General features: G+C 40.9%; 1 protein-coding gene across 13 annotated transcripts in view; it reads left to right on the plus strand.

Moving 5' to 3' along the window:
* Positions 1-21,652, plus strand: part of DOCK7 (dedicator of cytokinesis 7) — an 888,535-nt gene that overhangs the window by 147,908 nt on the left and 718,975 nt on the right. For all 13 annotated transcript variants that reach the window (XM_085602421.1, XM_085602422.1, XM_085602423.1 and 10 more), the window contains exons 5-6: positions 12,059-12,188; positions 20,959-21,171. In XM_085602421.1, the coding sequence (XP_085458547.1) occupies positions 12,059-12,188; positions 20,959-21,171 (343 nt within the window). The remainder of the gene's footprint in view (positions 1-12,058; positions 12,189-20,958; positions 21,172-21,652) is intronic.

The following is a 21,652-nucleotide window of genomic DNA, read 5'->3' on the forward strand; positions in this document are numbered from 1 at the left end:
TGGAAGCATTGACAAATGGTGGATGTGAGTGGGAACCAAAAGAGGTCGGATTGAGTAGAGCATTGGGTGAAATGGAGAGATTCATTTGAGCGAGGCCTGTAGGTTAGTCAGGATGAGGTGAATAGGGAATACGACTGAGAAGGGTGGAATGGAGCAGAGATAGAATTGGAATAGTGGTTTAAGGGGAGAAGGTAACAGGGAGAGTTGTGGAATGGTTGTTCGGGGAGTATTACAGGAGAGTCAGGCCGAACAGTTGCTGGGGGGAGTAGACAAAACAATTATAGATTAAAAGTAGAGCTGTGGCATTGACTGAGTAGGTGTGAAGCTAATTAGGAGAAGAAGAAGGAGGAGATCTTTGAAGTGTTGGACAGCCAAAGGGGCCAGGTGATTGTTGGACATGTTCGGATGAGTGATCCATGGGGTGGGAGATAGCCAGTAGGGGTCATAGAGGGTTTGGTTTGTCAGGGGATGGCAGTAGAAGTGCGTTTGGGGTAGGGCTGAGAGATTGCAAAAGGCGACTTAGTGCGACTAGTTCTCCATCGTTGGATTGGAACATAGCCTTTCTAGTACTGAAGATGGAAATAGAAAGCTAGCTATTGAAGTGTGAAGAGGGTAAAACCTTCAGCTTTCGCCCATAGGGATGACATTTGTTGAAGAGATATTTAGGCTTCTGTCTAAGATATTGTGCCACTGGTCCATGTTGTGAGTGGAAAGTAGAAGATGGGTTTAGAGAGATTCTTTCCGAGCACAGGGATACTGATCTGCAATCCGAGTTTCTAAAAATAACCTTAGAATCTTATGTTTGACATTTGTCATGAAATAATTCAATACATTTGGAGGATAAGTGATTTTTAAAAAGTTGACTCCAGTTTTTTGAGAGGTATTTTGAGTGGGAGGAGGATTTTGCTGAAGGTCATACTAAAATGGTCAGAAAAGGGAATCGGGAGGTTGTGGAGTAGTGAGTACAAAATAAATTTTGTCAGATCACAGAAGGTTGGATTGACTGGGTAGTGGGACTTCTTATCCTGCCTGTAGTAAGCAAGTTGCTGAATGAGCTCTGCCTCCAGAGTGAAGAGGGACCTTTCTCTAACAGGAAGGTCTTGTTATGCTGGTCAGTAGACCTTGTTGTAGCCGGCAGGCTTTGTCTTAGCTGATGCTGGGCCTTATTCTGGCAGAAATGTCTTGTTTTAATGGATAAGAGGTCACCTTCTAAGCCTAAGGGACATCTGCAAAATGGCCACCTTCTAGAATGCTGAAATGGTGGACGGTGCAATCCTAACACTGGAGAGCCATCACAATATCTAGCACCAGGAGAGCCTTGAGCAGGAAGGACTTCAGCAGGGTCCTGAAGTACAAGGAGCTGGGCTCTTATCAGGTGATTGCTGGGTCTCTGACAGGCAGATGGAGAGTCTAGGTGTTGGCCTCAGGTCCACTTGCCTTCCGCCTCCTACATAGCGGTTGCTGGGCTCACTCCTGGCAGTTGGCAGGACCCAGCTAGACCTGTGGAACACCCATGGTGGCTAGAAAAGGGCGTGTCACTGGACTGGAGAGTCTCCTGAACTTTAAGTCGAACACTGGAGATCGAAGCCTCATCAAAGTGCTCGATGGTCTTGCAGCAAATTCGTAAGTTGGTTGAAAACTGCTGAGAGGAACACAGGCTGGGGTCTCCGAGTTTTACTTCCCCTGAGGGGCTCAACACAAACCTTGATGCATTGCAGAAGGTGGGATATTTGTAGTATTTCGATCCCTGGCTGCTGCAGCCTCAGCAAGGTTGATGCATCTATGCGGCCATCTTCATTTCAATTCCCATTGCGTGTCAGATAGCATCACAGACGTAGGTATATGACATAACAGAACATGTGTATTTATAAAGCACATGTTCACACTGAAGGCTTTTTGGTGTTGAATAACAGATGTTTATTATTATCCAACTCAGTAGTACTTATTTTATCGACCTCAGAAGGATGAAAGGCTTAGTGGACCAACCCAGATTTGAACCATGAGGTCAAACACAGGCCCCTACAGTGGACGCACTAGGTCACACAGCCACCAGTCCCGGCTATGAGCACATAGTGCTGATGTGTACAATATCTGCTACATTTAGACCACAAAAACCAACACTCCACTGCATTTGATAGCATAATGCATCAGGGCAGAACAAGTCAGTTCGGTGCAATTTGAACTTAACAATGAGTTTTGACCATGTAGGAGGAGCAGATGTACCCACCATCACTGAGCATGGACTGCTGCGTTTCACTTGGTTAGAAGCATTTGCCATGTAGTTTTGTGTTAACATAGAAAAAGCGATACATTAACTAATATTTTCTAATTTCTGGATCTTTTTTTTACTTCAATGCATACCACAAAAGACAATGAAAAGGAGGGCGGAACTGTTAACTCCCGTTCCTCGTTCATAGAAAGCTCCGTGCATTATCCACACACAAAATCGTATACTTGAGTCTTTAGTTCTTGTATATTGTGAGCCAGTAGTAAAAGCAGACCAAGGCGTGAGGGGAAATTCTCGTGCCAGAAATTGGTGCCACCAGCTATGTGTACAAGTTCTGCAGTCCAGTGGCAGTGGATGCACTCCAGTTTGCTTGCTAAGATTCTTTTAATTATGGGTGGCCATTCCCATTTTTGTGACCCTGTCACTCTTCCTCTGGGCCCAAAATGGCTGTATGCCAGTTGCTCATGATATACCTCAAGTCCCCGTTTAGCCGACTGCCTCCTCTGCTGCCAACCTTCAGGGCTGACACTCTTCTCCTGCAGCCATTTCACCTTCTACTGGGCTGTGCCGTCTTCAAGCTTGGTACCAGTCCACAGGCTGCATGCGCCCCTTGATTATGGACTTATAAAAATAGAGAATTTTGTAATGATGGCACAATGGAATTGTTGACATGAAAGGGATACACACTCGGGGGATGGAGGGCTGTGTTTCAATGCTTTGGTTTGAGATATAATGTTGGCCGATCATGTAACGATTTACTGATTCCTGCAATAAAAATAATTAAAAAAAAAAAAAAAAAAAAATGAAAGGGATACACACTCGTACTTTGGCATATTATGCAAGATCAGTATTTGCAAAAATAACTATATGTAATATCCAGGATTTCCTGGACTGCCAGATGAAATCTGAAAGTTTGTAGCCATCTGTATGTCATTGAATGAATATAGAAGCTCTCCACATAGACTGGGCATTTATTCTTCGACAAACTAAGCATATTTCCATATTTTCTTTTTTTTCTTCTACTTAAAGGGATATTATTTTCTGAGGTAATGCTGTTTAAAACCTATTTTATATGCATATAGAACTTCCTCATATACATATTGAATAATAGATGTTAGAGCAAGATTGGCCCAGTCAGCTGTGCTGTGTGTATGACGCTCACGAACAACACTGAGACCTATTCACCAAGGTTTTTTGGACTATCTAAATTAGAAATCCTGTAGTACTCTTTTGTATGCTGATAGATTTCTTTGTGAATGAACCTAAGCCACCAAAATATCATAACAATGGGAATATTCAGGGAATATTCATATACAATTTGTACAAAGAGAAAGGACTGTGCCCTCTTTACACTGTTAATTATAGGTAGTTGTATATTTTTGGGCCCATTCACAAAGAAATGGAAGAGTAGCCCTGTAGTACTACCCCTTGTACCATAAATGCTTTTGTGAATTAGCCCCATAGTGCTGGTTGAAATAACTTGAATAGTAAGACTAACTGGTGGATGAAAGCATATTTTTTGTCTGTATTGACGTTTTGGCCACTACAAAAAAAGTCAGATGTATAAAAACATAAAGAAAACATTGCAGCTCACTTCCTATGTGCAAACAATTATTATGGCAGTTTCTGTCTCATGGTTGCTATTCCAGTTTTTCCCCAGTTCATCCACAATTTCAAACTATTTGTTCAAACATTAGGCTGTATTGATTAGAAGTGATCCCACCATGGCCCCCATATCTTGGCATATTTCCGAGGACACTCCCTTGCCCTATAGACCGCCTCTTCCCCCACAGGACAGATATCTATACCCCAAAGCCAATCATTAATGAATGGGGCAGCTGCCGATCTCCAGTGACAAGCAATATCCCTTGCCTAAAAGCACCAACGTCTGCGCCCCACATCCCCCATCTTATTCTGACATTATTCCCAGTAGTGCTACCTTGGGGCTTCTCATCATGAGTATGCCTGTAACGTGTTCTAATATCTTGTGGATTCTGATCCAGTAGGGTTGCATAACTGTACAATCTCACACTTCATGAAAAATGGCGCCTTCCTCCAATCTACATCTGAGACTCATTCACATCTTGTGTAGCCTTCTGGGCGTATAGTATACTCTACGGAAATACTTAAATTGAATGAGGTGTAGGCAGAAATCGGCATTTGGTTAGCTTCTAATTTTGCTTCCGTCCACCTCTTTTCTTTATTGGGGCCCAAGTCGCGCCCTGATTATAAGGGATCTGATGCATTTACCATTAATGCTCGATACAATATAGATGTACCTTCCCCGCTAGTCTTTCAAGGACTAGTTTGGATTCTAGTGAGTTTTGTTTTGCACCCTTCTAGGCCATTGCTAATTCGTAAGTATCAAAAAACGTCCTAGGATATGCCATGCCTGAAAGCCTGTCATTTGAGTAACTGCTGAAAGCCATGAACCATCCCACAGGGCTTTTTCTTTTGGTATTCTCCGATGCCAGCCTGTCATTCTTAGGGCCCGATGCCAGCACTCAAGCTATATTCTACTGATTGATGGTATTGCCAACCTCTGTTTCTTCCTGCATATCTGTGACATCAAATTTGGGATCCCAAGGCTATTTAATTCCAGCCTCACAGTGGGGTCTGTTCTATCTGCAAATAACTAGTCATCACTGTGAGTAATTGGGCTGCCCAGTAGTATAACCTAGCAAAAGACACACAATTGATGGACGGAATGCAGAACAAATAAAAACATTCACCCCCAGTCAAGAGATCTGGGTTAAATCCATCATTCTTTTTCTCACCATGCCACCCCAGTTTAGACCTGGCCATATGCAAATCAGTCTTGACCCTGTGCCTCATGGGAACAGTCCAGCCCGAACTGCCAAGCCAGGTCCTCCCTGGACCGGAAACAAGCATCCTAGGACCGGTTTCGGGGTTTCACCCCTCTTCAGACAGGATAACTTGATTCCAGTGGCATAGTGAGCCCAGGACCCACGTCTGGGCATACCTGTCTTTTGCTGTCTTTTGCAGTAGTATAACCTAGCATCTGCAATGCCCAGGCTACTATCATAAGGTGACGATCGAGGTCCTGCCTATCCGCAGGTAGCTTGTTATTGGTGATTTTGATGAGACAAAGAGGCTGTTAAGGAGAATGTAGGGGTAATTTCGAAGTACATCCAGCAGCTAGAGTAGGGATGTTTCCTTCAATAAGGCCCCTTTCTCCATTATAGACACCGGAAGTTTAATCCATGCCTCCATATATGCTTTTATTTTTTTTGCATTAGAGGGGTGATATTTAGTTCCCAGCACCCCTGTGGGTTCTGATCAGTGTACATGCCCAGATATTAAATGCGCTTATCTCACATTGGAGTTCTTACCATTGCAACAGCCAGAGTTAACCTCCCCCTCAGTGGAATCACAGTGAATTTCTCCCAATATATTTTAAGGCTGGAAGACTCACTATCGACTCTAAGCATGGAAATTAGAAACCAGGACGTTATCTGCATAACGTTCTATAAGATGTTTGTAACCTCCAGGCCATTTGATTCCCCAGATTTGCACATTTTGCCTCACCCATTCAGCCATGGACCACATGACTAGAGCAAACAGAAGGGGGTACAGGAGGCATCCCTGTCTCCTACCCTCTGTATATGGAAAGGTTGTGATATACCCCCTTTGACCCGTGCTCAAGGTGATGCATACATTAGTTTCATGTATGCTCTAAAGAAACCTCCAAGGCCACAAAGAGGAAGGGCCATTGCACAATCTCAAATGCTTTCTCAAAATCTACCATGAGAAGTGCTGTCAGATCTTGGACTCCCTCCACACTGAATGCCTTGTCCCCCTGTCTGGCATAAAGTTGTTTTGGCCTCATTGAATTAGAGATCTTATTACTTTAGTTAGTCTATCCCCCAACAACTTTGCCAATATTTTAACCTCTGTATTAATTAGCATTAAAGACCATTAGGAGGCATAGTCAGTCTGTGATTTCCCAGACTTAGGAATTACCACCACTGTAGCCACATACAGATTGTATGGCAATGCTTCTTTCTGGAGGGCCTCTTTAAACATATCTTTCTTATGAGGGAACAGGCAAGAGGCGTTATGTTGAAAGAATTTGAGATGAAAGCTGTTAGGCCCCAGCGTCTTTGTGTAGAGCATGTCTTTTGTGGCTGTTAAAATCTCCTGTAATCGAAAGATCCAAGGCCTTCCTGTCCTTCTTTTGGTACCTTGCTCTTGGTAAGTCCTGTATTATTGGCCTATCTAGATTTCTAACTAATGGGATTTTTGTGTTGCATATAGAGTATTATAGTAGTTGGAGAATGTTTGTGATGTCTTGAGAGTTATAAATCAACCTAAGCTGCGAGTCATGAATGTTGGAGCGAGTCTCTCTTCTTCATCCCAATTTGTGAGCCAATAGTCAAGATTGCCAGTCTTCTATACTGCCTCGTGTAATCTATGCTGTGATACTACCCCGGCCATTTTTGCACAGGCTAATACATTTTCCTTAATGGTTTCTCTCATTGACATTATCAGAGGGAGGTTCTCCTCTCCATGGGCCACTGCGCAAGTTATGATTGGTAATTTGCTGCTCTAGCAAGATAATATCACCCTCTCTCTCTCTCTTTTCTTTCTAGCTGTGTATGAGAGTCTCCCGCCCCTTATCATGGCCTTATGGGTTTCCAACATACCTGTGTTGGAGGAGACTGACCCTTCATTTAGTTCAAAGAATAGCTCTATTTTTTCCTTCAGAATTTGTACAAATTTCACATCAGACAGCCAGCAGGCATTCAGTTTCCACTGGCAACCATTACTTATATTGGAGAGTGGTCAGAAAGGCATCAAGGTAATATATGTGATCCACGGATACCAATAAGACCTCTTGCATCATGTGGATGCGTACAATATCTAGTGCCATACCAAGCATGTCATGAGTGAGGTGTGAACACACAACAACAACAAAAAAAAACAAACTCCCCCACATTTCGAACTTTGAAATATTTATCACACTCGGGACCTCACGGAGTGAACATTCTCGGGATAATGACAGCATCTAGCTTGATACTGCTTTGAAAATTAGCTGAATAGTGACATATGTTTGGAAGAGCCGCTACCCCCCTCCCCAGTAGAAGATTATTATTGTGACCTGTAGGCAATATTATACATTTTTTAAAGCAATCTTGAAGTCCACCCGTACTGCATAAACAGTATTCTTGTGATCATAAGAGTCGGGGAAATCCAAACTTAAAGATAAATCAGACAAAGTGTGTCCTGGGGCTTTCATCATTGCTGATGCCCGATGTGGAGGCCACAACACCTGCTCTGCCTCCCTGCTCCTTACTTGGTGCGGCTGCGTCACCCATGCCTTGGGCGATATTCTACTAGGGGAGCCTAGCTGACAGAGGCTCCATTCGGTTTTTGCTCATTCGGAGTCTCCCAGCTGTAGCACGGTTGGTGGATTTCTCTCCTATACCCACTCCCATTCATTTTCTGTAGTCTCAAAAAAGAATGATTCCCCTTGGTACAGCACCTTAATTTTTGCTGGGTATCATAGCATGTATTTATTTAGCATAGCCATGAGCTTCTGTTTGGTTCCTGTTAAGGATTTTCTCTACAGTTGCCCAATGCTGTATACTGTGGGAAGATGAGGACCCTGGCAGAATACAGAGGATTTCTTGTTTTGCCCTAAGCATGGTTTTTGGTTAACACAGTTCAGCAGTCGCAGGATGTTAGGATGTTTGTGGGGCCAGCCTGGGGCGCCAAAGTAGTCAATGCACCCTCTGCAACAAAAAAAGGGAGATAGGTCAGCCTCCAGGATTTGAACCAAGTAGTGAAAAATTATTCGGATCCGTTGTCCTCCACCCCCTTTGGGACACCCACCAGCCTCAGGTTGTTCCTTCTGGAACTGCCTTCTGCGTCCTCGGCTCTCTGTTCTAGCAAGACGGACACTTCCCACAAACATTTCTGGTCTTTTTTAGCATTTGCACCTCATCCTCTGCTGTAGACTTGCTGGTCATTGTCTCTGTAATGTGATCTGCCCAGTTACAGTGGTCCTGTTGCCGCAACAAAACCTCTACTGATTCTCCCTATCTCGTCCTTGAGTGCTACGCTTGTCTCTGTGATGGTCTCTAGGATGATTACAGGTATGGCCAATGGCCAGTTATGCAGAGTCACCTGCTGGGTCCACTGGGCCTTCGGGCATTTGGCCCTGCTGGGCCAAAGGAGGCAGTGAGTCCTTGCTCATCTTTATCTATACAGGTTCCTAACCTCTGCCCATTCTTAGGCATGGCCCAAAGCGGGTGGCTAAGAGGCACCCCATGACCCTCCCAGGAGTAGGGCTGTGAGGCGTCTTCTTTTCACCTGCTGGGAGGATCTTCTGCCTCCTGTTCCACTATGGTGTCAGTACATCCATCAGAACCAGGTTTGTTATCCAGCTCTCCTGGGGCACTCGGGCCTCGCCGATGTCGCCGGGGCCACCCCTGCACACAATAGAAGGTAGAGAAAATAAAACAGAAGGGTATGGCCTCCATAAGCCAGTCCCCCGGGGTAGCCCCTTGCTGCCACGCATCCCCAAATTCCAGCCCCAGGAGGTGCCTACGCCACTACCACAATCAGTCCCAGTTACCAGCCTTGGGCAAGCTGGCAATCACTCCTCTGTCACTAGTCTTGGGGCTGGGCAGGCCGCCACTCACATTCCCCTAACCTCTGCCATGAAGAAGAAGGCAAAGCATAAGGGGGAAGAGAATCCTCACTCTGGGCTTCGTAAGCTCCCAGGTGGGCCTGCATTCCCAGATCGTTAACTAGCGCAAGCAACTCCCTCCAGCTAGGCCAGTACTACAGGCTATAGCACCCCTTAGGCTCCTGCTCCAAATGCCTGCTGCTGTCTGCGCTGGCCCCTATGTCACTCACTGTAGCATCAAATAGGGCCAAAGAGCGAGCCAGGTTGGTTTAGCGCCTTTGTGACGGGCCTTCCACCAGATCGAAACTCAGCCACCCCAAGCACAGACCCCCTTCTCCAGCCCCAGCTGTAGTCCCGTCTCACTTCTGGCATCTGAAGTGAACAGGCCTGCATGCTGCCAACTGCTCTTCCCTTGGACGCATGGGTTTGTTCTAATCTCCGATGGGCCCGTCAAGGAAGTTGAGCCTGCTTTCCTTCCAACTCGCCATTAAGGTTTGGTGTGCCTCTGCAGCAGTTTGGGGATGTCACCAAAAGCAGGATGAATAAGAATTTTAGTGGCTCGACCCAGAGTCCTAAGACCTTGTGACCTCCATCTTAGACTATTAAGGGAGACTAAATACATCCTCATACACATTAGAAGCTGACAGCATTTAATGCACAAGAATTTCCTATCAGAAGATAGCAAATCATAAACAGTAGCCAAGCATGTAGATGATGAACTGAAGATAGGAAAATGGTAATCCGATTTAGCTATATTTAATAATCAAACTTGCATAGTGTTCATAGATCATTTTGTTTGTGCATTTGTAATAGATATTTTCTAAACCTGAAAATTTTATGATTGCAAAAAATAATGTTGAGGGCTCATCCATAGAACCGGGCAGATTTAGATTAAAAAAATATATCAAATATGAAGTTAGAAGTTGTTTTGGCTCCCAAAGATGCGTCCTGTTTTTGTTATCATGCTGTCCATTTTTTTTTTGAGCTATCAAAGTTTAATTTATTGGTAATGAACACCATTTCTTCTTCTTAAGTATACCTTTTATTTTTTGTATTTTAAAACATAAGACCGTGTTAACATAATGCACATTGGGTTTTCTGTGACTCAGTACATAAATTCCAGGAAAAACATTTAATTTATTACAGCAATTTCCCAAAAAGAATTGTGATTCTAGATACTGAAACTCAGAGCTTCCGTATGCTACCATAATTTTTAATGCATGCAGCAAATAGTTTGTTTCTTGTGTCTCTAAACCCATATATCATCTTTTTTCCTTGGATACATGTCTATATCATGCTTCTTAGGGCAGCCTCTACTTTCTTACACGTATGTCTTGATGAGCATGCAGCAGTCCTTGTTTGAATACCACTGTGTCAGAGTTGCAAACTCTGAATATAATTTGGCAGTTTTACAACAAGCAACCATGAGGCCCAGTTTGCAGATCATTTTAGCATATGTTGTAGATGCGCCTTCATTCCAGGCTCTGATCAATGCGACTTTAGCTCTTCCAATGTATGATTCTTCTAGTACTTAATTCAGGCAGCAGCTGGCATGTCAGAGACCCTTCAAGTTTGAGCAAAAGCCATGCAGCGTGGATGGAATCATGAATTTGATCTCACCCCCTGAGTTAGAGAGCAGTGTTCGTCTTCATCAGCTGTGTAATATGCCCTTTGTAACTGCTTGAGCTGCACTAATCTAAGTGCCACTGTAATTGCCACCTCATGTGGGTGCTGCAATTCCTCCTTCCATTCGCTGCCATTTATCTCCCTTAGGTCCATATTCCAGGGCATTTTTACTCTGCTTTAAGCAATTGGTGTGTTGTTAGCTAAGATTTATATATATCAAAGAGACAGGTTATTTAAATAACCTCTGACAGTATCTAAGTTCTAAAGGAGTGAAAACTGGTTGACAACAGGGACATGTGCTTGAGTTCATGAGTAAGCTGTAGGTATTAGTTTTCATGTGTCCCAAGACTAGTCTAATCTAAGTTGCTTAAAGGTTTTAATCCTTCTGAATTCCACACATCTCAAGGTTGGAGATCCCGATCATGTCCTGTCCACTAAATCCCTGTAGTTGCCCCAGCTCCCACGGTCTACTACAGGCTGCCTTTCCTCCATTACCACATCTGTATGTGTTTTGATAATTGCCTAATCCAAGTGACACCATATATTGCCAGAGGTAGCTAAAGTCACCGTGAGCATATCTAGCAATCGCTATCAGTCTCTCCAGTTGAGTTAAAAATGTCCATGCATCTATCGCTACTAGCGGTGATGCCCAATTAAGACGTATGCAGATGTCAGAGTGCAGTGACACCTTTGAATACTCCAGAAGGCAGTATGTCGAGCAATTCTGTGAGTGGGGAACCTTCCATTATAGATTTTGGAAGAAATCTTCTAACACCCAATATGGTGTGTTTGAGCTGTCCATTTTTTATAAGGTGATTAGATCTGATTTTTTTCATGAAATGTCACATTATATTTTGATTAATGTTGGGTGAAGGAAATGAGAGAACTGCTCGAATATCATCCTTCTCAAGTGTAGGTTGGGAGAGATGTGGTATTGGAATAGAGAAGTGATGCAACCTAAGGAGCTCTTGACCGTCTTGCATATTCGGGTTGTAACAGTAACTAGTGTTAATGTTTTTATTTTGTTTCTTGCTTAATTGTAAAAAAATAATAATGGAGTTGCTAATAGCTATGCTACAAAATACTTGGATAAGGACTCAAATGTCAACCAGGACAACACTTAAATGAATATCTGAATTGTTGAAAATAATGGAGGCATGATTATGGATTTCACTGGATAACTATTTATTCTAGACAGGAACAAGTTATATCATGTTAAGTCTGTTTGCTTTATATATTTTATGAATACATCATTGTAGACCAGTATGTTTGAATTTTTTTGTTTTAGAAGACTTAGGATGGAAGGCTCTGTAAAATCTGCCTTTTCCTGGAAAATTCCGTAATTCCACCATAAGTTAAATTACTGCCAACAGAATCGCTGTCAAAGGAGTTACTGTTGTCAATATGAGTAAATGCCAAACAGTGTATTAGGAGGTGAAATTCGAAATTAAGTGTGATCCAGATTTTCTTGCTATTTTGTTTCTCTGCAAAGGTAATAATGCAAGAAAAGTCATGAAAGAAATATTCAAACTGTTTGTTTTGTTAAATAGATATCATAAACTTGGTACGGGATTCAACCCTAACACATTAGACAAACAGAAGGAACGACAGAAGGGTCTTCCAAGACAAGTTTTTGAGTCCGATGAAGCGCCTGATAATAATTGTTACCAGGATGAACAGGTACATTTTCTGAAAAGTTCTTTAACCACTTAAAGATTAGTTCATCTATAAATGTATGGTGGTTCAGTTTGTCCCTTTGCCTCCAAGGTTTTTGAATATTCTTGCAGTGTATTGCATTATTTTGATGTTTAATTGTCGATTTCATTTGATGAAGTTTCACATATAAAAGCCCTGCTGCATGATGATCAATTTGGTGTAGAGAAATGACTGTACGTTTATATTTGGACGAGATCTGGGTGTGACTGAATAAATTCCTGCAAAGCCGGGTCATAGTAACATTTTAACTGAAGAAGCAGCAGTTAAGTTTTCACCAAATGTTCAATACTTAATATAATTAATTGCAAAATGAATTCAATTAGGCATTTCTAGATCTAAATTGACCAGGAAGTTACAGTTTGATATCTTAAGAGATGGGATATCTTTGTACAATGTTTTATCATTTTTTGCAAACACGTTTATCCATACTGTTCTAGTAGGTTTTGTCTTCCATAAGTTAGTTGTGTAGGGCACATCGGAGCTCATCTATGTATCCAAGGCCACTGAACTCAGTATTGTCCTCAGCCTCTGGCCTGTTTCACAATGAAGATGTAGAGGTGCTTATAGGGATTTAGATTGAGTTTCCTCTGTACCGTCAAGGCTTACTATGGCTTACCTTTCCTAATAATGCAACACCCAATGCCATCTTAAGTGTCACCAGGCTGCTCGTGGGAGCCGGACCTCAATAATCACCTAAATCCTAAAATGTTATCACCCCAATATTTACCAATATATTCTGGTTGCAGTGTCTTTAGTTGATCTAGCCGTTAGAGACTACACTCCTCATCAGACAATTTAGCAGAGTTAAATGCAATAACATATTGGAAGCATAAAGGAGTGAGTTCTAGATCAACAATAAGGCAAAAAGTGAATATATTACAGAATAATTAACATTTGGTACAGAGAAAAATGCATAAATTGCCATGAAGGCCCAATTACAGAAGTACATATAAATGCAAAATCATAAAAATTATCCCAAGTTAGGCAGAATCTATGTAAAATTCTAAGTCAGACTTATTAAGAGTACTGACACAAAAACAAAAGAGGAGCATGGCAAGAATCCCTAATGAAAGTAATGAGCAAAGTCTGCGTCAAACTAAAGTGAAAATTTCCTGTGAAAGTCAGAAACCCAAAGGTTTTATAGACAAATTGATTCTTCATATTCAGCATGGTATGATTATAGCTAGGGTTGCATTGACAAATCAGAAACACCAACTAAATTTTCAAAACCTTTAGTACTAACCCATTTAGAGTAATCTTCGGCTTGCTTCCTCATCAACCACACTCTGGAGATGTCTAACGAAAATGAAATATTTCTTAAACAATGGCTCATAATATTAGCACGTCTACAAAATCACTTCCAGCGGAAGTCTTTGAAAATGATACTTTGACACAATGGAAGCTTCATTCGCAATACACTCTTTCTAACACTGTTGTATATTTTTTATATATTGACGTAATTCTTTCAATGCTTTGGGAGAGATAATTTTCCAGTGGGATACTGATTGGGAGGGGCAAGTTAAGTATAACCCTAGAAATTGCATCCATTTTTTAAATAATGGCATATCACACAAAAATGTGGCATAACTGTGGATAGCATTATTCAAACTTCTAATTGACATAAGAAAATTGTTCTGAATGCATCACCATTAGTTCATCAGGTACAATTTTATGCCTGATTAAAAACATTAATTATAAAAAATAATTTTCACTCAATATTTGCACATTTTGCGTATTTCGAAAATGCCACAACATTCTCTTGAAGTGGATTGATATCACTTGATTCAGCTGCTTATCCACATGGGTTTCCCACTTATTGACAATCTGTCTAGAAAGTTAAAATGATGAGAAACAGTTGTATAGATTAATTGGCTTTGTAGGTGTTGCAATAGAGACAACACATGCCCTTTGACTAGAGATTATTTCAAAGGAAACGCCATCTTCCACCTTGGTCCCAGCAAGTGTACATTTCTTTTAAGCAATCTTTATTGAAAAGTCAGTGTTGCATCATGTTGACGATTACCGGGCACAACAAAGGATCTACTGTAACTAGCAGAAGTTTACAATGCTTATACCAATAAGTAAAAACTTTCTTTTCAAAAGACCAATAATTTGGTTAGTTAGACATTTGAAAGCAGTCCACAAAGTATGGAAGGGACATCATAAGGGTAGCATAGGCCATGCCATCCCTATGCATCTAACCACAAATGAAATACATTTGAGGACAAAACATTTAAGTACTACTGCTTATATGTTTAATAACAGCTAATAATTACTCTTCCCATAATTATGGTGAGGACCTATTATCAGAGGAGGGTATTTATTACCCTGCAGGTAAGGCAAGTAGGGCTTTTAGAATCCTCCCCCACCCGCAGCTCCATCTTCTGAACACATTCCCATTGCCAATACTTGCTTCGGCATCTCCTTTCTAGTCAGAAGGGGAAATATAAGCCCAAATATTCCAGTTTGTTTGTTTTTTTCTAAAGTACTGCGGCACTTGAGCTTACATTTCCCTTCTGACAAGGAAGGCGAGGGTCCGGTGCGTAGTGGCAGGGAGATCAGATCCAGGGAATAAATGCTCCCTTTTGAGGCTTGTAACCGCAGTAGTAGCCTGCAGCCAGAGCATTCTGATTGGTTGGTCAGCTTCCAGTTGTAGTAAAGGGGTTTCGCTTTCTCCAAGGCTCAAGAAAGAAGAGCAGACGTAGCAGAGAAGGAAATCCAGAAGTTTATTTACAGGGACCCACAACATCGAGCTCCTATCCAGTTCAGTGCAGCAGGCAACTGACTCGCCTGTTCACTCTCAAACCAGACCGTCACTCGCGCTATAAGGTTAAAAAAAGAATACATAGAATAAAAATAGCAATTTGAACAAAAGCTCCTCACGAGCAGTAATTACTCAGAATGTTAACAATGAAAGTCAAAGGTGTACAAACATACATAATAATATTTGTAATTACCACATCAGTTCTCTGGTTATGGTGCTAAGTCTTAAAAACTGGATGACTGAGCAAAGAAAAATAAAAGGACTATTGTTTTTTTCTAACTATCATAAACAAATAATCAACAGAGCCTTATTTTCTAGATGTCAACAAAGTTAAAAAAGGGAAGACACAACTTTCTGATGCAGATGCCAGATGGCCATCTAATTTGAGCATAGAAAAACAGGGAAGGACTGTTCGTGTTTAGTTTGAACAACTGAGAGACAGGCTTGCAGGCAACTTCCACTTTGTTCTTTAATGTTTTGATGCATGAGGGCATGTAAAATAAACATGGCAGAGCAGGAAGTAACTGTATTATGATATTGTATGTGCCTGATTGGCTGTGCTAAGTAAAGTAAGGCATTTGTTTCTAGCTCTGAAGTCCTAGCTACCATTCGTCCAGAATGACTTTCCCTCTGTTTTCCATCTTTCATCAGAAATACAGAAAGAAGTACTGTAAAGTCAGACAAATTATCATAGTTTGTATGTGCATAGTTTGCAAAAGAATTGAAGAAACGTCCATTGCAGTGAATAATTGACCCTAACCACTGTGTTACCAGATCTGCCCCTCTATGGCCTGCTCAGACATCCCTTTTCAGTTAGCAGCTCCCGAGAAGGCACACACAACCTGAACCAAGTTTGCTTTAATTTACTCTTCCCTATCTTCCCTCAAGTGTCCTGACCTTTCTCTGTGCATCTCAGAATTACACACATGTTAAATGATCCTATTGGTCAGTTTACATATCACATTACCATTAGCACTATCAATGAGACAACTATATACATATAATATTATTTACTGGTTTAAGTAAGTGTTGTTGTTTTATAACGTTGTTTTTTTAGCTGTTATTACTTATTGGTATAAGTATTGTGAGTTCATAAGAATTAAACTTGGTGTGCGAGCTGTGGCCAGGCTCTGTTCCCAACCTGCTGCAAACACTTAAGGACTTGGTGGCCCTTATTGGACCTCCAGCAGGGTTTGTGATCCTCAATGTCTGAGGGTAACTTGAATCTAAGAGCTTTTGCCACCAGGTTTGGTTCAGCGAAAGGTCTGTAAATCCGAGTTTGCAGACTAATGGTCCAGATGTCTCTAACATTGTAACTCTTTGAAAACCACCTGACACGTTCCTGTAACACATTTCTGTAACACTGATTTCTCAAAACGTACTGAACAGGTTTACATCAAACCAATTAAAGTTACTTCCTTGAGTAAAGTTCTACTTTCATTGCAAATTTGGTGTGTTTTTTCTGCTTGTGGAGTCCAAAGATTCCTATAGCAAGTTAAAACTGGAAAAGTCACCCTCTGCACTTTTTGTCAGATCTTCATGGAACTTGCCTTGCCAAACCCAAATTAGATGAACATTTTCTGGTAAGCTTTATCATATTGCTTGGACAGCGTCAAAGTTATTACATTTTTTTTTTTTACTTAAAAATTGCAACTGTATCAAGTCTTTGTAAACAAAACTACTGATGACCTGCAATGGTAAAAAATAATCACCCTATTTCCATATGGCGCTAACATTCTGGAAGTGCATGTGACACATGAAATTAGCACACACTTATAATACCATTTATTTGGACCATTGCAGTTAGGTTTCCGCCCTGGACACAACACTGAATCTGTCATTTTAGCCGTGATTGATGACCTGAGAGCGGACATTGATATGGGATTTACGTTTAGACTTATCCGCAGAATTCGACACAGTAGATCATCATATTCTGCTTCAGTGTGTTGAAGTTGCGGGTATTGCAGGGACCCCTCATCCCAAACTGGGGTCATTTTTGAAGAACAGAATGTAGTCTGTACAATTGTCCCCATATGTGGCAGTTTACTGCGGCTGGAAGCTAATATCTCTCTTCAACATAACTTCCGGGACACCATGTGTTTTGTCAGCAGATGGATATGGCTCTGCCATTTAAAGCTGAACACTCACAAAATGTAAATAGTAGTAATAAGATTTGATCCAGGGCTCTGGACTAATCAGCACTGCCCCATGAAATGGGAACACTTCCTAAGCCCAAGATAGTTGCTAAAAGCCTGGGAGTAACAGTGGATAACCTACTATCCTTGAGAAAATGTCTCTAAATGCATTTTTACCCTAAGGGCATTTAATAAATTATATAAGCATATTTCTCGGTTAATGCCAAACAAACTAATATGTCTGCAGTAATTGGTTCTCCTGGACGACACCAATGTTATCTGTTGGATTACTACCCAAAGGTGATTTAGCCAAGCTTCAGTTGGTTACAAATTCTACTGCCAGGATGGTTTTTAACCTCCATAGGAAATCTCACATAACCGCCCCCCCCCCCCCCCCCACACACACTTTTAAAGAAATTGTATTGGTTGCCTGTAAAACAGCGAATGCGGTCCAAAACCTTTATAGTTTAATCTATAAGGACATTCATGGGGTTGGCACTACTTTTATCTCTAAAAGAATGTTAAAGTACTCTCCTTTACGCACTCCTCTGCTGCCAACCTGCTGAATATTCTGCGATTTGAAACACTCGGATTAGGTGACCTCAGATTCTCCAGCCTTGCCCTAGTAAAGTGGAACTCTCTTCCTTGTCACCTCCGCTGCATGTCAGAGTTAAATCTTTTAGGAAATCTTTGAAGACATGGTTGTTTAAACAGTCTTTTCTCTAGAGTATTGGTGGACTGATGGTCGCAATGCCTTTCCTGGGCATTTACTCACATGATCTTTCAGCTCCATCAAACCTCTGTCCGTACAAGCGCTTTACAAATTTTCATTAATATTAAAATAAAAACAGCTATTCAATGAAAACTATGACCTAACAAAATCTACACACTGGCCAGTATTAAAAAATATATATGTTTTGGCTTTTATGCCACCATACTAGGAGAACATTCATCAGGAGAAGCAAAATGGATGGTTATTGTTGTTATATATTTTTAGATAGCAAGTGGAGTGTTCTTTGGTCCACTCTAGCTAAAAGTGTTACACAAAGATGTATATAATTGATACCTAATATCTTTATTGTTTGCTTGTTGATCCGTCTCAATTGTGTTCATCATGATTCCGTTGAACAATGCGTAGCTTTGTCATGCATTATATGCTCAAGGTATCAAGCTTCTACAGTGGATTACAAAAATGCAGTTAATTTTTTAATATGCCCCAACTGTAAAGGATAAATCCTCACCAATGTTTAAGCACCCTATGAACTCAGCTATGCTCTTCATCTAAAGGATACCGAAAAGCATAAAGTTAGCTAATTTGTGTGGAGATGCCAATGATGGATAGCTACTTGATCATGCCCAAGCCAACAGAGGTGGAACGGATAGGTATTGTTTTGATACTGTACGACATCTTAAAGCTTTTACACAGCACATACAAACACTGAACTGGAATATATTTGGGAATTTATGCAACAGTTAGCTGACACTGGCATGGTTGCTTGGATATTAAGTTGAATGAATGAGTAGTGATCCTGATACAGAAAAGCTTGGGCCTGAACTGAAAGACAATTTGATTTTAATGGAATTAAACCAATCCTTTGCTTTAAAAAGCTTGCTCATTTTGAAAATTTGATAACATTCTTACAGCCATTGGGTACTAGAGATCCTTTTAGCAAAAATAAAAATCATATGATTAAATGGGATCTAGTATGGTGGTTCGACAAAGAGTGCAAAAAAAGGGAAACCTTACTGATTCAGTCCACTCAGTTGGGTATACAGGGACATCAGGAGCACCAGAAGTGGCTCCAAAATCCTGATAAAGAGAGGAAAAAAACATTCTTACAGAAGAGATGTGATGCTCTGGAGGGAGCAGAGGAGGATGAAAGATACACAAACATTCTGAAGGAATTTAAGAGAAGGACTCAGAGGCACAAAGAACACTTTGGAAGTGAATGTAACCTGTAGCCTTTTTTTGCAAAAGTATTCAATGCAGCAAATCAAGCAGCAGTTGTCAATGGAAGTTGTCTGGAAACCAAGTGAATTGTCAACTAGGTCTTCATCAACAAGGCTTGATTATGCAAATAGAGGAGAATGTTCAGATGTTACATCTAAGTACAAAGAGATCTTGGCATAAACATAAGTTACAAAAGCAATGCTCAATCTCACAAAGGGCCATCCTCCAGGCCCAGTATGATAACAGTTGAGGGCTTTACCACAATTGTGGCCTTCTTTACTGACACCATTTTCTTACATGTCTTACTCTGTCAAACATGCCCTGTCTCATGGTGGAGCAGTGGTTTAATGCCACTTTAAAAGAGCCATGAATTTCCCAAAATTCTACAAACCAATACTTCTCATTGATATCGATTTACACTATACTTCAGACTAATCCTGAAGGTCCTGGATTATTTAATGGAGGAGCTAAACATTTGAAATCGAATCCAAGAAGGTTTGTAATGAAGGCTATCCATTACCAAGCATGTCTTTCTAGTTTTGCATAATCTGCACAAATACATCACGTTGAAACCAACAACACTATATGTGGCATTCTTGGATTTCACACCAACCTTCACTTAGTACCAAGGGACACACTATGAAAAAATAGCTAACCTGGTAAGTAAGCCTGTTTTATTGTCGGTTATTACAGTGTATTCAAGGAAAACCTCCCAAAGAAGAATGAGCCAAAAAAGGAACGTTGAGCTTTTCTGCCTTCTCGTAAAACAAAGTTGTCTGCATGCTACTCTACTCTTCTAACTTTACACAAAAATATGCAATAGTAGGTCCTGCGAGTTGCACAAGATGTTGCTGTTGTAGAAGGTTCTCTGATCCCAGCGCTGCTGTATGCTGATCACTCTATTCAGATAGCATGATCCCCAAAAGGGCTCCAAACACAGTTAAGAGCTGTTGCAAACTGTTGGCGAGACACATGAATTAAATATCAATACAAAGAAATCAATGATAAAAGTCTTTAGGAAAAAAATAGCAGCAGGCAAAAACAAATGCATAGTTTTAGCAGGAGGTTAGTACATTACCATACTTTGGTATAGCCCTGTCTAGCAACATGCATTAGAAAGTACACATCACTAAGGCATTTGAGAAGTCAGAATCATTATTCAGTGCCCGCCTTCATGCAAACAGATTATCATTTCAAATTAACAAAATGGACTGGGCCAAAGCGGAAAGCCCATACAGTATATGGGGATGAACTCTGGGGCCTGGGCAATCATGCGGCCAAAGCCAATGCTTGCAAAAGAACGTTTAGAAAGTATTGTTCCAGCTACCGAGAGCTTTTCCAACTATTGCCCTGGAGACCATTGTCAGCTATAGTTCTATCCTGGATAGATATTGTCTGTAACCTATAATATACAAAATTACCAAGTATGTGAATCTAAAGAGATGATAACTTTACTTACCTTTGATAATATTTCACCAGTTCTGGCATCATGCCACTTATGACGCTTCCATTCTCTCCTCTTATGAAAGTTTTCATTTTCACCAGCCTTAAAACAAAACTAAATTAAAGTTAAAGACAATAAGTGATTCCAAAATTATCTGCTTGATGCCAGGAAATATTTGTTCATGTTGCCTCTATAGCACCACTGTACCAATTGTTATTAGAGTGCAGAAATATAAATAATTGTTCATGAGACTTAGTTGACGTCATATTTTATTCTGTGAATCTTAATTTTTTTTTTATGTCACTATGTTTCTCCCGACAATTCAGTTTCTTTCCAGATTTGATGACCAGTCTAAGAAACAAAGATAACATATTGCAAGCAGATTTCTTAGTGGTGAAGGTTACTGCATATCTTTCTTAATGCATTTTTTTACTTCACAGGATGATCTGAAAAGGCGATCTATGTCTATTGATGACACTCCACGGGGTAGCTGGGCCTGTAGCATTTTTGACTTGAAAAACTCCCTTCCTGATTCCTTGCTTCCCAACCTACTTGATCGAACGCCAAATGAAGAAATTGACCATATAAACGAGGAGCAAAGAAAGTCAAGCAGACATAAAGAGCTTTTTGGATTACATCCAATCCCTGATGAGGTATGTTGCATAAATATTTGTATGTTGTTTAAGTAAAAAGACTCAGAATTCAAATTCATGTGAGTTGATGTGAAGTTGGAATTATTGATTTAGCTAGATTTACTGTGTGGTCAGAGTACATAAAATAGTGGGTTTGTAATTCCTGGTACACTGACCTAGCTTTGTGACTGTATGAATTTCGACATTTGAGGAGGCAAATCTTGTTAAAACCACAGTCCCAATATTTGATAGGGATAAGGGTGGGCGGAACTCACACAGTTTTACTCCACAGAAATCCGCGGAGTTACATAAAACCTCCACAAGATTCCGTCACACTACTCCCGCTGCAATTTAGCGCCAGTAGAGAGCAGTGCTGAAAAATGAGCACCAACAGCAGCATGCTGTGCACAAGAGCACGCAGCCATTCGAGTTGATTTTGCTGTAGCTGAAGTAGAAAAAAAGCTACTCTAGCAGCTGGAAATCTACTTGAGAAGTAGCCCTC

The sequence above is a fragment of the Triturus cristatus genome, chromosome 4_2 (assembly GCF_964204655.1).
Source record: "Triturus cristatus chromosome 4_2, aTriCri1.1, whole genome shotgun sequence".
NCBI classification, from domain to species: Eukaryota; Metazoa; Chordata; class Amphibia; order Caudata; family Salamandridae; genus Triturus; species Triturus cristatus.